The sequence below is a fragment of the Tachysurus fulvidraco genome, chromosome 1 (genome assembly GCF_022655615.1).
Source record: "Tachysurus fulvidraco isolate hzauxx_2018 chromosome 1, HZAU_PFXX_2.0, whole genome shotgun sequence".
In the NCBI taxonomy this organism is placed as follows: domain Eukaryota; kingdom Metazoa; phylum Chordata; class Actinopteri; order Siluriformes; family Bagridae; genus Tachysurus; species Tachysurus fulvidraco.
In genome coordinates, this window is record NC_062518.1 from 16,207,289 (window position 1) to 16,224,683 (window position 17,395).

Consider the following 17,395-nt stretch of genomic DNA (forward strand, 5'->3'; position numbering starts at 1 on the left):
CACACACACACATAGCCTATGTGTGTATATATGTGTGTGTGTGTGTGTGTGTGTGTGTGTGTGTGTGTGTGTGTGTGTGTGTGTGTGAAACAAAATTCATACACACACACACACACACACACACACACATAGACAAACCGGGTAAATGAGTGTGTGTGTATATATATATATATATATATGTGTGTGTGTGTGTGTGTGTGTGTGTGTGTGTGTGTGTGTGTGTGTGTGTGTGTTTACTTATTAATCAGTTTATAAGGTTTTTCCACCCCCCTCCGAATGTCGAATCCTAACATGTCAAGAAAAGTGAGAATCCCAGGTTGTTGTTGTTGTTGTTGTTGTTGTTGTTGTTTGAATCTACGTTTTTTTGTTTGTTTTTTTTTTATTTAAAATATTAGACTCTATAGAATCCCTATATTGTGTGGGAAAAAAGAAGTAGACAACCTATGTACATGTATACACACAGTTTATATACTGTCAGGACTTTGGCCACGTGCATTTGTTTATGTTTTGTGTCACGTGTCTGCCCCGCCCTTGTCTCTTCCTGCCCGCTTCTGCACACCTGTTCCTCATGTTTCTGATTGTCCTGTTTATTTAGTTGAGCCGCGTCGCCTTGAGCAGCGCGGAATCGTCTGCCGGCTTTTGTTGTCCTCCTCGTTGTCCTCCTCGTTGTCCTCCTCATGTTTGTGTCTCTGTTTCGTGTTTTATCCTGCATTTGGGTCCGTTTTTATTCCCCGCGTTCGTGACACACCGCTTATATACACACAGCTTATATAGGCTACACCGTTTATATACACACAGTTTCTTTCTAACTAGTTACGGGATAACTAACGTTAACTAAACAAAAAAATGGGCTGCTGTTAGAAGTATCCAAGAAGTCGCTGTTGAATTGATCCCACATCTTTTAAAATCGCTAAAGAATCAGCTATAAAGTTAGTGAATATTGTAGTGAATTATGTTCACCGCTGGAGGGCAGTATTTAGCGCCATTGTAAATCCAAGCCTATGACTACAAAAGATTGGACCAAATAGCTGAAGCCGTCTGTTAGCTGGTTTTTATTACACTTTACTCCGCTCATTCCCATAATAAAATTTCCCTCAAATAAGTTTTTGGGATTATTTTTCTGTTATTAAAAATAAAAAGTTCAGTTCCTATTGATAATTCTAATAGTTTTTCCTTGCAGTGTTCCCTTAGGGTGTTTGCTACTTTAATCTCTAGAGCTTTAAGTACGTACGTATGTTCTGTAAGGAAATTCATACAGAACAATAACAAGAACGTTATGTGTAACTTAAAATGGATTTTTGGTTTTCTGTAACATGGGAATAAGCTTAGATGTTGTACTGCAGCCATCCACTAGAGGGCCTCAGTGAAATTTTATAGTCTCTAAGCGCCAGACGTTTCATCCTAAACATTAGAATTTAATTCCTAAACCCAAACCCTTAACCATTGAGTTCACATACCTGCTAATTCTCCTGATAGTTTGTATGACCCTGATTATTATCTCATATAGAAAGAGATTGAATATTAATTTATGCTTCAATCAAATAAGGCACTTTGCAAAATCCAACACCCTAAAAAGTATAGAAAGCAATCAGATGACAAACGACAGATTTCAGTCGGAAGTTCATAATATTTCTAAAATTAAAAATTCCTAATTTGCCATCAGACATCAGCACACTTCCCTGAATTTTGAATCTCTTCCTTGATTATTCTTCTCATTTCTTCTTAATCCAAGTGTATAAAACACAGAATTTTAGAAGTCATGAAAGAGTCCCACTGCACTAGAGTACATTTTCCTTTTAGAGATGGTTTATTAAGGATCCTGGGTTTTGCAGATGTATATCCAGAAGAGGAGCAATTGGAATCTTACAGGACCCTGAAATGCCCCTGTCTTGACACTTCAGAGCACTTCCCTGGTTAAAGTTTGACATGACTGTTTTCTGTCTGATTGGCAAGAACGATGCAGAGAGGCGGTGCAGCAGCTGACAGCCTGGTCTCGAGAATCCCAGAAATAATGCTTCTCACTTTCTCATCCTAGCTTTAGGAGATAGTGGGGTAGGAAAGCAGGGGGCAGGAGTCAGGAGGGCAGTGGGCTCAGGGGTAGGAGGACAGTGGGCTCAGGGGTAGGAGGGCAGTGAACCCTGAGCAGTAGCGCCCTCACCAGGATAACATGGGTTTCGATTGTACAACATATATGAGGTCACGTCTTTAGGTCTGTCGTTCTACACCTTCCTTTAAGTAATTAAAAAGAATCATTAGAAATCCACGAGCGAAAATAAACATATTTCGTTAGGGAACTTTCCCTTTATGCGTCCTCTTACTTGTGCGGTTCTGTGCATGTGCATTAAACACAACCATGACGTAATCTGTCGTAATCTTGACATAATCTGTATTAGAATCAGAATCAGAATCAGCTTTATTACCAGGCGAAGAATTTGTTTTAGTGACAGAAGCTACACAGTGTAACAGAATGACATATACAGACTGACATATATTCACCTAGTTGATTTTGTTCCTGTTTCCTAAAGAACCCTTTTAATAATTTTCTACATCATGAACTGGAGGTATGTACAGAATACAGGTGACCAATTTAAGGTGATCATTTAGTTAACAATTATAAGGCCTTTTTTGGGACCTCAAGTGAAGCTAGCTAGTAGCTGGCTGTTTATTATCAAAATTATCTCCTTAAAATGGCCTTTTCTGTCAGCAAATTGACACGTTCCGTCTGTTAAATGTTGCTTGGTTGTATAAAATAGAGTAAATGAATGAAACTGATGTCCTGAAGTTCAGTCCGTGATGTTTTACAGACTTACACAAAACAAATGGAATAAATAAATAGTCAACATGTCAGGCTCGTAGCTATGGATACATGCGTGAGACTCCAGCACGTGTGTGAGGATTAGACCTACCTCACAGGTGGGAGTTACTCAGGTTCAGGTTTATATTCAACCGCAACCTCGAACCACCCACATACTTTTTAAAACAAGAGCTTATCTGCAGAACGAATCCAAACAGGTCGTTTAAACTTTTTTTTCTTTCATAGACTTTGGGAAAGGCAGTGTGTTACTGAGAACATTATCCTGGGGCTGTTTCCAGGAGCTCAGTTAATAATAAACAACAAAGCTGTTTAAGGTGTGGCACATTGTGCTGTTGTGACATAGGAAAGCTAACTGAGAGGCTAAAATATTAACAGACTGTAAGGAAGAACATGTTATGAAGTGCACAGAGTTTAATGTGTGCCTGAAATCACTATTAGTGTCGTACAGATTTTGGAGATGTTCTTGTTACATTTTAGGATTTCTCACTTCTAAGAACGTGAAATGATCCCTTGACTAGTTTCCCAAGAGGTTTTAAAATTTGTGTTGTAGTCATTAACCCGAGACGATAATAGAAACACCTGGAACAATGTGCTGAGTTATGGTCTGATCTAAAGCTCTGTAACAACATCAATAATAGTGTAGATAAATGTTTGTAATGTTTTGGCCAAATGCGTCAGATTCCTGGTGATGACTTGATGGCTCTGTGAGACAAATGTGTTAATCTTATTATAAATTAGTCACAGTTCTGTATATAGTTAGCTCACTAAGATATTGTCATCTTGCACAAACTGCACTTTTGAGATCTACCCAAAGTGGCTGAATGATATTGAGGTCAGGAGACTGTGATGGACTCCAGAACCTTTTTCTGCTGTAGCCATTGGATGGACAACCTTGTCTTGTACTTTGGATCACTGTCATGTTGGAACATCTAAGCTGGTCCCATGTGCAGCTTTCAAGCTGTAAAATGCAAATTGTCTGCCAGTATTTTCTAATAACATGCTGCATTCATCTTACCTTCAATTCTTCCTAACTTCCCTGTTCTCCTGGAGCTCACATAGCCTCAAAACATCAGAGATCCACCAGCATGCTTTACAGGGGGGATGGTGTACTTTTTACTGTAGGCCTTGTTGACTCCTCTCTAAACATAATGTTTATGGTTGTGACTATAAAGTTCAGTTTTGGTCTCATCACTCCACATGACTCTGCACTAGAAGCTGTGAGGTTTGTCTAAGTTTTGTATGGTGTACTTTTGTCTTTTTGTGCCATGGGAGCAGTTTCTCTTTGCAGCTCCACCATGCAGGTCCCTCCTTATTGTGCTCCTTGAAACAACACCACTTTTCCCAGAGCAGCCTATATTTCTCTCCAAGGTGCTTGTGGGTTTTTCTTAGTGTCCTGAACAATTCTACGGACAGTAGAAAACTTTCTTGCACTACCTGACCATAGCTTAGTATCATCAGAACCTCTTATTTTCCACCTCTTTATCAGAGACTGAACAGACTCTCAGACTTTTTATATCGGGGCAATTGTCAACTTCTGGGTTGAAGGGGAACGCTGGCGCATTTTGTCTGCCGCTCCTTTCTCCCGTTTTGTTTGTTTGTTTGTTTTAATTATCAGACAACAGTTTTGGAGCATCGGAAGAGTGAACAATATTTTGTTTTATTGTATTGCGATGTGGGATAACGTTTTACTCGTCAGCTTTTTGTCCCTAATTCTGAACGTCTGCTGCTGGAACCAACTCTCCTGTTGCCCCGCTCAGTATTTACACTTCTGCGGGTCTGCTGTTGGTGTGGATTCCTCCTGCATGGCACTGAGGTACACTGCTTGCCAACTGTTGAACTTGAAACGGAATTATTATCTGGCACATGATACCTATGCTAACTGTAGCGATGTCGGTATACTCCGGCGTAAGCGCTACTTGCATCGCTTCTCAAGGTGCAGTTTTACACGTTCATCATCTGATGCTGTTTCCTATCCTATATTTCTCCGAAAACCCCACAGGTTGGTGTATAACCCTGCTGGGATTGACTATAACAATTTGTCTGTGTGCACATATAAAGAGCATACACTTGTGTTTTCTAAATCCCCGAAACTGTTGAAATCTGCGTTTTTTTTAATGCTCGCTCTGTCAACTATAAAAGCTGTGACTATATCTGACATCATCTTGGAAGAAAACATAGTCGAAAACATGGCACAAACAAACGGACGGTCTTGTCTTTAATGAACTTACTCCTGCCGGCTACGGGTTATTTGATCTTCCGCGATCCACCGGTAGAGGTGGTGGCATTATATTGTACAACCGGCAATACAAATTAAGACCTGTAGCTGTTCCTCTGTTTTCTTCATTTGAATGTCAGTTTCCGAGTGTCACTCAACTGCTATATCTACAGTTTACTGGACTCCTAAAGCAAACAAAGACTTATCAGAGTTTGTGGATCTGCTGTCATATCTGTGCCTCAAATTTGATAGAACTCTTTTTTTTGGGGGGGATTTTAATATCCAGATGGACAAAAAGGAGTCTGCTTTAACAAAGGATTTCTTGGCTTTGCTGGAGTGCTTTGGATTGTATCAGTTATTTGACTGTACGACACATCACAAAGGACATATATTAGACCTTGTGATATCTAATGGATCTTTTGTGTCTCAGTTGTCTACTATTGATTTAGGGTTGTCTGATCATCTGGCAGTCTTTTCATTTGTACGTCCTGGTATAATGAAGATTTGATGAAGACATCTTGCTGTAAAATGGAGCGTAGGTGGCGTCTCTCAGGTCTGACTGTACATCATCAAATTTGGAAAGACTGCCTACAAGAATATAAGGCTGGTATTGTTTCTGCAAGACCTGATTATTTTTTCTAATATGATTAACGACAATCAAGGAAATTCAGACTTTTCAATTCTCTTAACAAATTGCTAAATCATAAAACTGTCTCTCATGTTACTGCTTCTGATCATCTTTGTAATAAGTTCCTGCATTTCTTTGGCACAAAGGTCAAATAATGTTCTTAGAGGTTTCTGTGCTTCTTATTCATTGTCAACATTTTCTACACTTGACGCATTGTCTTTTTTTTTTTAGAGGTGAAAGCAGGCACTTCTTTACTAGATCCCATACCCACTGGTTTGTTTCAGTCATGTTTTACTTCTCTGGGTCCCATTGTTTTGAGCATTATACATGACTCTCTGTGTACTGGGGTTGTCCTAACAGCTTTTAAAATGGCTGCGATCACCCCGGTACCTAAAAAGACAAATATAGACTATGAGAACCTTGCTAATTTCCGTCCCATATCTAAACTCTCTTTTCTTGCTAAACTTTTGGAGCGAGTTGTTGCTACTCAGTTAATTTCACATTTAACTGAGAACAATCTCCTTGAGCCTTTGCAATCGGGCTTTCGTAAATTCCATATTACAGAAACTGCCCTGGGCAGGGTTACCAATGACTAACTGCCTCAGATTCAGGCTGTCTTTCAGTTTTGATCCTTCTTGATCTCAGTGCCGCATTTGACACTGTTGAACATTCAGTTTTATTTACTCGTCTTGAAACTGCTTTTGGTGTCTCTGATACTGTTTTAAATCGGTTTAAGTCCTACTTCAACGATCGGAAGCAGTCGGTTGCCATGGGTGGATTTAGTTCTGAGGTTAACGTCGTTCAATCTGGGGTGCCTCAGGGATCAATCTTGGGCCCTTTATAATATTTATGTTTTCCCTCTTGGCCAGCTTTTGAGATCACTTGGTGTAAAATTTCAGATATATATTCATTTTAAACCTAATGAAACTGTGCCTGTTGATTTTCTTTCTGAATGTATTTCTAAGATGAAAGAATGGATGACAGAAAATTTTCTTTGTCCTAACAGTGAAAAGACTGAGATTATGCTTGTTGGCTCACCCCACCAACTACGCAAAGCCGGGTCAGTCAGGCTAACTCTTGATGGTTTAAATGCGGAGTTTCAAACAAAATTAAGGAATCTAGGGGTAATTTTTGATGCCAATTTAACGTTTGAGCCACATATCCAAAATATGGTTAAAACTTTGTTCTTCCATCTCAGAAATATTGCCAGATTGCGTCCAATGCTGTCATTTTCTGTTGCTGAGAGACCGATCAACTCTTTTGTGTTTTGCCGTATTGATTACTGCAATGCCATGTTGGCTGGGGTGTCTAAAGCTACCTTAAACAAATTACATGTAGTGCAAAATTTGCCGGCGAGAATACTTACTAGAACAAAGTTAAAAGATCACATTACTCCCATTTTGGAGTCCTTGCACTGGCTCCTTGTTAGGTTTAGGGTTGATTTTAAGATTCTGATGCTTACCTACAAGACCTTACATGGGTTAGCTCCTCAATATCTGACTGAGCTTTTAATTCCTTATATTCCGTTTCGCGACCTTCGTTCTTCTGAAACTGGTCTTTTAACTGTTCCTTTAACTCGTTTAAAATCGATGGGAGATAGGGCTTTCTCTTCACTAGCTCCAAAACTGTGGAATTCATTACCAACTGAGATAAGGCAAGTAACATCTCTTGGCACTTTTAAATCTCAGCTCAAAACTTATTTTTTAGGGTAGCTTTTAAATTGACTAATTGTAATTTTATATAATGCTTATTTTATAGTCTATTTTTGTTGCTTTAATTTTAATCTTTATATTATGTGTGTATTTTTGTTGTTTTTATTTTGTTTTTGTAAAGTGCTTTGAGATGTTCTTTTAAAGGTGCTATAGAAAATAAAGGTATTATTATTATTATTATTATTATTATTATTATTATTATTATTATTATTATTATTATTATTATTATTATTATATCCTTTTCCTGCCTTATAAAGTTCCTCTACCTTATTACACAGGTCCATTAGCAGTTTATTTGTCTTCCCCATGGTGCAGTATTGAGCCAAGTCAGTGCATCACCTCATGAGCTGAGAATCTATGTACAGACACTAATTACGATGAGTCACTTGTGTGGAAACGTCCCTTTAATAGCCATTTAAACCTCTGTGTGTCAACCTGCATGTTTATAATGTGGCCAAATATTCAAGCATATGTAAACTTTTCATCAGGTAACATTTTCATTGTTTAGGTGATTTTAGTTATCAGTAGGGTTTAAAAAGGAGTCAAACAACTATGTGATCATTAATGATTTCACGTGACCACTATCCTTAAATAAGAAATCATTATTTTACATAACCGGTCTTATTTTTCAAATAAATGACAACGTTTAACAATTTCCTTCAGGGTATGCAAACATTTGAGCACATTTCATTGGGACTTTAAAAACTTTATTTGAATTCTTTGTGCAAAATTGGCGATTTTGTATTAGTTTCTCAAACTGAATAATATGAACCACTTTATGGAAACAGCTTTAACAGTGGCTTGTGATGTTAACATAAGATAAATAATCCTGCTATTTCTCTTTTCCTTTTCCACAGATGTTTATTATTCTTCATGGTCCATCTGCTGATACACAATGGTGAGAGATTAACACACCTCTGAATAACTGTCTGAATTCATTGATGATACACAATCCAGCAGGAAGTGGAGGAAACTGGTTTCTAGTAGATTTCACCTGCATTTGATGTCTTGTGTATTTGTGTTGTCCTTTCAGTGTTGGTGCAGAGCATTGAGACTCGTGAAGCCTTCGTAGGTGATACAGTCATCTTACCATGTTCCATCGACCACACTATAGCGGGTGTGGATGTGTTTTGGCGAGATGATGATGAAGCAGTGCTGCTCAATTTCATAAAGAGTGAAGAAGATTTTTCTGCTCAGAACCGAGAATACAGAGGCAGAGTTCAAACTTTTCCAAATGAGATTGCAAACGGAAACTTCTCCATCAAGCTGAGTAATGTGAAGCTCTCTGACTCGGGAACTTACACCTGCAAAGCCTCTGGATCTGTTCAGAGTGTAGAACTGATTGTTAAAGGTTAGTATCATCTTTTCAATAGCACACAGATATGTAGTGTTTTGATTCTTAAAGACAGTGTTGATTTAACCAGACATTTTAATGTTAATGATTATGATGATAAATTCTGGCAGAGAATGTAAACAAATTTGTGCAAATTTGTGTCTTTGTGTAGGAACCCTGAATGAAAATTAATTTTGTTTCTATGAAAAGTTATAAACCAAAAAAACCCATGTTATGCCCTATAGTAGAGTTCTATGTAGAATAGTTTTTGTAATCATGCTCCCTTATGCTCGGAGCTGTTCTTTCTGTGATGTAAAATTACCCTCCTGGGGCTTTACATAGTTCTTTTATAGGTTTTGCTGTCAGACAGAAATTGCACAATACAAAAAAATTGTTTGGTCTGGAATTCAGATCAGCATTTTTGAATTCATAATTTGATGTGATTTAATGCCATTGTGACCAAAGATGGCTTACAGCAAAGGATCTGGAAATGATCATACAGATACGGAATATCCCATACTGAAGATCACTGATTGGACAAATGATTTTCTACATTTCTAACATTTTCTACAATTTAAAAAACTTAATGTAGCTAGCCTGGATTTCAGTTAGTGAGAAGGCACATCGTCTCCACACCGCTTTTATTTGTTTAAACAGAAATGTCTCCATCTTCCAGTCTCAGAAAGTACAACAGTGTAAAAGAAAAGAACAGTGTAAGAGTAAAACCCTGTATTTGGTTTAACAATCCACCTTTAAGTTAAAATCATTTGCAGAATGAACTCATCTCAATGTCTGATAGTACAGGGTTTGAAGTATAAAAAATGATAATGAATACACAAAACATGCTAGTCTAATTTAAAGATGGGCATCATGTCCCACAATAAAGACGTATATTATACCATTTACCAGGTCGTCAGTTACAGAATAAATAAATGACCTGTTCAGTTAAAGTTAAAGTCACTGCTACTTTAACTGCTTTATATGAGACTCTCTTATTTCCTTGTTTGACTTGTCGTCTCTTGCCCTTGTCTCAGTGCCACATTCCCTCCAGTCTATAGTAGTGTATACTGTGTGTCGTGTGTGTACAAATCTCCTGTTAATCCTTCTTCATGTTCAGGATCACTGTTTTTCCCACCAGGTTTAATAACACAGTCTCTCACGCTGCAGGGTCAATATACAAGCATGTTAATAAAACCTTTACTCACTTCTGCTTTTCTCTTTCACTTACACATACAGAAGCACCAAAAAATGGTGACGTCACAATAAGAGCAAGCAGTATGTTCCTGCTGGGGTTCAGTCTGCTGTACAGCTTGGACTTTTGAAGACAACATGAAGCTCAACAAACGCTGTGTGAGGAGGTTATTAGGCAAACCTTCATACAAACGTTTTCTGTTTTCCAGCTTTTACATAACCAACAATGTAGACTGATAGGATGTTAGTACCTATGATATGCCAGACTGTTGTACCTTGCAATATGACCTCTTTATTTTTGATCTTCAAGTTCAAAAAGTCACCCCTTTCCTCTAGAAGTTGATGTTACTGAATGACTACGTGACTACTAAGTTTAGAGACTGATGTGTCTTGGTTTTAATAGAGATTTGGTTTAGTGACAGAATTCCGGACAATGCCATTCAGTTAGACTCGATCACCTTGTTTTGTGCCAACAGAATTGAAGCTCTGGCACTGAGGCTCACGGTGGTGTCATGCATCTTTACATTAAGATTGAATGGTGCAAGAACTCTGTGCTAGAATTCTAATTACTGCTCATCACTTTAGTTTGAAACTGTTAGATACAAACCATTTTATAGGCACATTCTTGACCTCTTTGGGGCTAATAGTTAGCTGCAGAATGCTCAACCCCATGGACTCTTCTCAAATCTATGCTACCTAAATTCAGTGCTTCTTCAAATCCCACATTTGTGCTCCCTAAATTCCATTGACGTGTGGACTTTTCAACGAGAGGAGCAAATATGTAGGATCTTGTTTACACATGCATCCCCAGTGCAAACTCTCAGCATTGTTCACAATCATCCCTCAGCACCTGAATGAAATGCTGGGTTTAAACAACGCTCAGATACCCCTTTTCCACCAAAAAGAACTGGGTGCTGGTTCAGAGCTAGCACGGGTGCTGGTTCAAAGTTGGTTCACTGGCGAACCTTCTAAGAACCGGTTTGCCTTTTCATCAGTTAGAGAGCATCACAGAGCCAAGTGTGACGTCACTGTATACGTGTCACATTATACAGCAACGTTAGCGCAGCAGCGACAAACACAAACACAACAACAACAATCCCGCATGTTGCTTTACTGTCAATGCTCATTGTTTTGTGAACCTACATTAACACCCAAACGCGGTGAATCCGACGTGTACGTGCAGCTCCGTGTAATCTGTATAAACGGAGGTTGTTATCGAGAAAGTACATAACGTTATTTTATCATTAACACAGAAAAAAGTTAGCTTTAGCATTTAGCTACCTACTATCATGTGTGCTGATAATGTATCATATTGAGGTAAAGTAAAAGTGTATTAAACATTAGTATACTTAAGGTACATTATCAAAGTGCTCACAGTAGCCCCGCCCCCAGCCCATACTTAAGGTACATTATTAAAAGTGCTAACAGTAGCCTCCGCTCACAGCCCCGCCCACAGCAACACAGTCTAGACCAGCAACGTTTTAGTGCTACTTAAGAACTACTTTTCCTGGTTCAGAGCCGGTCCTTTGGCGGTCGAAACAGAAAGAACTGGTTCTAAATTAGGCTCAGAACCTGCACTCACTGCGGTGGAAAAGCGGCATCAGTAACTGGTTCCTGGACTTCCTGACTTTTCCAGCTCGGGAACACCACCACTCTAAGCACTGGAGCCCCTCAAGGCTGTGCGCCCAGTCCACTACTGTTCACATTTTTGACTCAATGTCCAGCTCAAACCACACCATCAAGTTCCCTGAGTCAGCATTCAGAGACGAGGCCCAACAGCTAACAGCATTGTCTAGAGCCAGCAACCTGTCTCGGAACATTGACCGAACAAAAGCGATGGCCATATCCTTCAGGAAAGGACAGAGTGACCACTAAAAACTCAACTAAAACTCTACTCCATGGAGATTGTGTGCAGATTAAAGTGTTACGCTTAAAGTAAAAACAGTCTATACTGCATTTCTTTACTTAATAAACTAGATTCAATCCTAACCAACAATATAAAAAAATATAATGAATCCTTTATTTTAAAGTAAAATAGTAATTTAAGCAAGTTCTGTCTGTTGAAATGTGGATTATTAAAGATTAAAATGCCATCGCAGTTTGGAAATGTTTTTTGCTGTGCATGATGTGGATGTGGATGGCTATTAGAAAATTTGTTCATCTTCCTTGTGTAAAAAGGTTCAGGGTGCATTCAGCATGAAGATTGGTTAAAAGTACTATTGTGGGTGTAAACACATGCAATGAAACATCACACAAACTTTGACAACCTCCAGTTTTGTAAAGAAAAGAAAACAAGTTGAAAGCTTCAGCACCATAATCCATATTGTGTGTGAACAATATATACAAAATGTTGATCTCCATTAAGTCCTCATTCTCAATTCCATACTTTACCTCTTAGTCTGTGATGGAGGCAGATGAGTTAAAACTTAATGAGTACAGCTTTCTCACTAAAATTTGCTTGTTCTTAAGTATTGCTTTTATACAACAGTTTTATAAATGAGAAATTAATAATATAGAGCGACGGACAGTCCTGACACCTTGTGGCCAAATGTAATTTTTGCTCTGAGAACAGAAACACACACTGATCGTCCTGTCGCCAAGCTGGCTATCAGATCTCTGCTGAAACTGATTTCTATTCTAACATTTTATCTTCAGCTGACAGAAGTCTGAGTAATGTATTGTCTTCCATGTCCTCTGATGATGTTGCTGACTCTACTGAAGTAACTGTTATCGTTTTTGCTTATTTTATACATTTAAAATAAAAAAGACAAGTAAAGCATAATAGACACAACCCTGATCAGAGGCAAGTAGCAGGTCATTTACCACTTTAACCAGTGCTGCCTGTGTGCTAGAGGCCTAAATCCTGACGGATGCAATGCATGAATGCTATTGCTATGTAGGTCTGAGCATAACCACTGTGTTGCAACCTTTTCTAGGATTTGTGAAATAAGGGAAGATTTTTATGTTGGCCTGTAGTTAGATATTTGTAGAAGGACCTCCTCAGGGTTTGATTTTTTTATGTATGCTGAGATGCATTTAAATTCACAGTGGTTGTAAAGGGTGTTTACCCTTCCTGACAGCTTAAACCAGTTTTCCCCTGGTCTTTCTTATCAACAAGGTGTTTCTGTTGCTCACTCGTTTTTTTGTTTTTCACCCCATTCTGTGTAGATTCTTGATATGTATGAATATCTATGGTGCCCATTTGGCCCTAACAACCATACCACATTTTGTCATTGAGTGTGCACATTTTGGGTGAGAGTGTCCTCCAGAACATGCTACTGCGGGAGAATTTCGGTCCTCTTTTGCATAACTGGCTCATTAACAGTATTTTCACAGAATCACAATACCTTTACCTTCACAGAATCACAATACCTTTAATCTTCATTTAACCAATTAACATAAATCATTTGTTTTATATGCACAACATATATTGTTGATGTTAATGAGTGTTAACCATGTTAATCATGTTAACAGATTCAAGTTCAAGTAGATTTAATGCCCAGCTCCTCTGTGTGTCTTTGAAATTCCCTGCTACTGGGAGTAAAATATTTCCGTCATACTTCTGTTAGTGACTGTTTTCCCCCTTGTATATTCACAAAGTATTTACCCCTGTGGTGTATTACATACGTTAGCTTCGTAAGCTTCGGCCCCTACATTCGTAAGCTTCTCCTTACAGAAAAGTTACAATTACACACATTGCTAATTTGTTTATTATTAGCCTTAGGCTATGTGAAGCGTTTACTATACTAGTCCATGTGAATGAACCGTTACTGTAGGAATGATTTATATTACAGTGAGGACTTCTGTCTGATCTGCTGCTGTTAGAGAACATTAATGCACACCTTCTGGTCTGGGAATCTAACTGTGATGTCATACATGAGTTAATCTGACATTAATGTGACTGATGTGAGAATGTGTTTTGAAGTGGGGATGAGGGAGGAAAAGAGTAGCTGTGGTTATAACTACATTGTAGACTTCTGCACACTTCTGCATCTGAACTTGAACTGAACTTGTTTCCTGACTTAATCACACTTACTGCAGTGTGTCTCGAGCATCTGGACAACGTTCGACCGTCAGCATGAGGATCTTAGTGCTTCAGTTTTGTGAGTAGATTCACAAGTTTCTGATTAAATTGTGTAACTTTTCACTGCAGAACTTTGTCTTACTGATTTTCTCTAAATTGTCCTAACATCTTGTGTGTTTGTGATTCCTGATCAGATCTACTTGTGTTCTGTGGAGCTGCTGAATGTTTCACAGAGAAGTCTGTAGATTTGGGACAAAATGTGACTCTAAAGTGTGAAGTGTCTGTAAATGATGTGTTCTGGTTCCTGATGAAGGCATCAGAACCTCCAGTGTTTATATTACGCACTTTCTCCAGCAAATCCATGACGGCAGAATACAGTAGCACAACCTTCAACAAGAGATTCTCACTGCAGTATAACAACAGTTTATTTATACACGATATAAGTACTAATGAATTAGGAGTCTATTATTGTATTCATACTCAAAAAGGTTCACCTCCAAACATCAGCCGTGGAATCAGACTTTACATCCAGAGTCACTCAGCTGGTGAGTTTATTTAAAGTAAAATTCTCTGAATATTCTCTAATAACTATATTGAACAGGATTTGGTTTGAAGTGACTGTTGTTTTATTTTAATTCCAATGTATAAATGGTCCGTTTGTGTACACATTTATTTTGAGACATGCCAAGAACTTGAATGTCTTCTATCACCATGTAGTTCTAAAATGCTAATATATATTTTATTTATAAAATAAAGTTTTTCTTTACAATTAAACTGTAAATAACTGTTTTATAATAATAATTATTATTATTATTAATAATAAAATATTTATAATAATAATAACTAAGTTGTTATATTTATTATTACTGCTCATTTGAATGAGCTGTTTCCTCATTTACTGGTAGATGTGTGTGTAAAAAGCCTAAACTTTCAACCATGTCTGATAAAACATGTTGTGGACAATAAAGTGAGTCGTTTGTTTAATTATTAAACTCTGTTCTTTTCAGAGAATCAGACACATAACACTGAGCGTCTGCAGAATCAGACAGGAACCTGGCTCCAGATGAGTCTCATCATCTCAGTAATAATGAACTGTGTTCTGGTCATTACAGGTGGGTTTTATTTACAGTGTATTCTGGTGACATACTAACTGACAATATATTGCGAGTTTAATCAAAAAATACCAGATGTGTTATTCTGATCCCTCTAATAGACTTAGCGCTGTCTATCGACCTTAACTGAGACGACTAAAAGCTTTATATTGAACATTTCTACACCAGATATTAAGATATATTTTAGTGGAATTGTGATGTTTTAATGATATATTTGAATGATATATTTGTTATATTTATTGTGCAGAATAAACCTCATGTACACAGTAACTGTAGCTGATATTTGATCTCAGTATAGTTTTAAAGACTTAAATACACCCTGGATTCTAAAGTACCCCAAGATTTATTTACTACATTTTTTTTTACACGAGCTAAACTAAAATAATAATAATAATAATAATAATAATAATAATAATAATAATAATAATAATAATATAATAATAATAATAATTATTATTTTTTATTCAGGGGAAAATACAAGAAATATTAATCACATTAGCATTTCTGATCTAGTATAAATTACTATTTAATCAGTATTATGTTTTCTATCATTTATTATTGTTATTAAAACACAGGCCTCGTTAACGAGCTGCCGATTATCTCTGGGTCCATTCTGTATTTTTCTGTGTTAGTTTTTACAGTTCAGCGCTGCAGAAGATCTCCAAAGACTCAGACACAACCTCCTGGTTCATCACAGCAGCAACAACACAATGGCAACCACGTGGTATTATTATAGCTTTTTAAATACTTTAGATTAACTTTATTTATACAATATTTCCAGTGTAAAACTGTGAGCTCATCTTCACATCATTAGCTCTTAAATTAAATTAAAGATCCCTGAGTGTGTCTCCATTTCCCATCAGTGGTGTTTATTCAGAGATAAATGTAGTATTTGAGTCAGTGTGGATGTGGGGCATGATGTCAGTTGGCGTCGGAAAGTCCCACGTGCCTAAGTTGCATCTTGCCACAGATGTGTGTGTGTGTGTGTGGGTGTGTGTGTGTGTGTGTGTGTGTTGAAGTCAAACACCAGTGTCTACATCATACCTCACTTTTATGTTGTTTTTTGTTTTTTTTTTACACTGTGCAATACTCCGAGGTGCAGTTCCCTATGACGACCAGACCCACCAGGACGTCTGACCAGAACTGCACATACGCTCTTGTAAATCATCTAACATGTGACCTGGCGTGACCCAGCGTGACCGCAACAGACTACATACAGTATTTCATCACACTGTAGAAAGTGAGACGTTCTGATCATTTCTGACCTCGGTGCACTCGTGCTAACAAGTGGGTGGAAACTTCTCCATTCCATGATCCCTGTGCATCTATTTACAACCTGCAGAGTCAGTGTTATAGATTTAACAATTAAATATAGTGGAACTCATTTAAATATATGATTTTTTTTTTTTTTTTTTTTTTTTTTTTTTTTGAATAAGACGAAAAATCCTGAGGCTCTTTGCTACATTTATGTTTTATATTTTTGCTACATTTAACTTTAAGTGCAATAAACTGTTATAAAATACCTTTAGCTCAGCTCAGCTGTTTGTGTTGTGAGTTTTGACAAACATCACCCTCTTATCGTTATTGATCAAAACACACTTGCTTTAAAAATTTGACTAAAAAAAGTTACTCAAAACTCAATTCCCACTTTTACTCCAAAAAACCTTTCCATTGGTGTCTGATGGTTGTCTGATGGAGATACATACTCAGACATTCAGTGACTGAAGAGTGTAACGTTATATGAGCGGCCAGAGGTGGCAAAAGTACACACATCCTTTACTCAAGTAGAAGTACAGATACTCATTTTTTAAAAGACTCCAGTAAAAGTAGAAGTAGTGACTACACTCTTTTACTCAAGTTAAAGTAAAGAAGTATGGGCTCTGACATGTACTTAAGTAAAAAGTCGCCGTTACTACTTACTACCTGTTTAGTGTCATGCTGGTAACTGGACGTCATGTTTATATATATGTGTATGTATATGTACTGTATATGAATATATAATTTTGGAGTGTGCTGATGGATATTTGTGTTCATCAGCCACAAGATTGTTACGAAAGGCAGGCACTGATGTAAATGAGGTAGGGTGGAGTCAGCGTTCACATTGATCCCAAAGGTGTTCAGTGGGGATGAGATCAGAAAACAACCACATATAGCAGGAAAGGTCAGGTGATGTATACCAAGTGTATCACCAAGTGTACCAGGTAATGTATACCAAGTGTATCACCAAGGCCATATCCCAAACTGTAGGGAGATTCCAGCTCTGTCCTTGAAAACAACTCAAAATTATTGTGATTACAAATGACAAAATTAATGTTAATTAAATTAAGCACTTCGTGTTTTTTGGGTTGACACCAGGGGCGGTTCT

At 37.6% G+C, this 17,395-nt stretch overlaps 1 protein-coding gene across 9 annotated transcripts in view; it reads left to right on the plus strand.

Annotated features, from left to right (window-relative positions):
* The window catches only part of LOC113634630, a 121,769-nt gene extending 105,206 nt beyond the window's left edge, over positions 1-16,563 (plus strand). For 4 of the 9 annotated variants that reach the window (XM_047811056.1, XM_047811045.1, XM_047811040.1 and 1 more), the window contains 4 exons: positions 14,113-14,463; positions 14,926-15,030; positions 15,663-15,754; positions 16,118-16,563. In XM_047811056.1, coding sequence (XP_047667012.1) covers positions 14,113-14,463; positions 14,926-15,030; positions 15,663-15,754; positions 16,118-16,219 — 650 coding nt within the window. In that variant the 3' untranslated portion in view covers positions 16,220-16,563. Of the gene's footprint in view, positions 1-2,423; positions 2,562-7,609; positions 7,697-8,227; positions 8,269-8,403; positions 8,722-11,309; positions 13,998-14,021; positions 14,464-14,925; positions 15,031-15,662; positions 15,755-16,117 lie in introns of those variants that run through there. The other 5 variants (XM_047811063.1, XM_047811068.1, XM_047811059.1 and 2 more) reach the window with 5 other exon arrangements.
* The last annotated feature ends 832 nt before the right edge of the window (positions 16,564-17,395 follow it).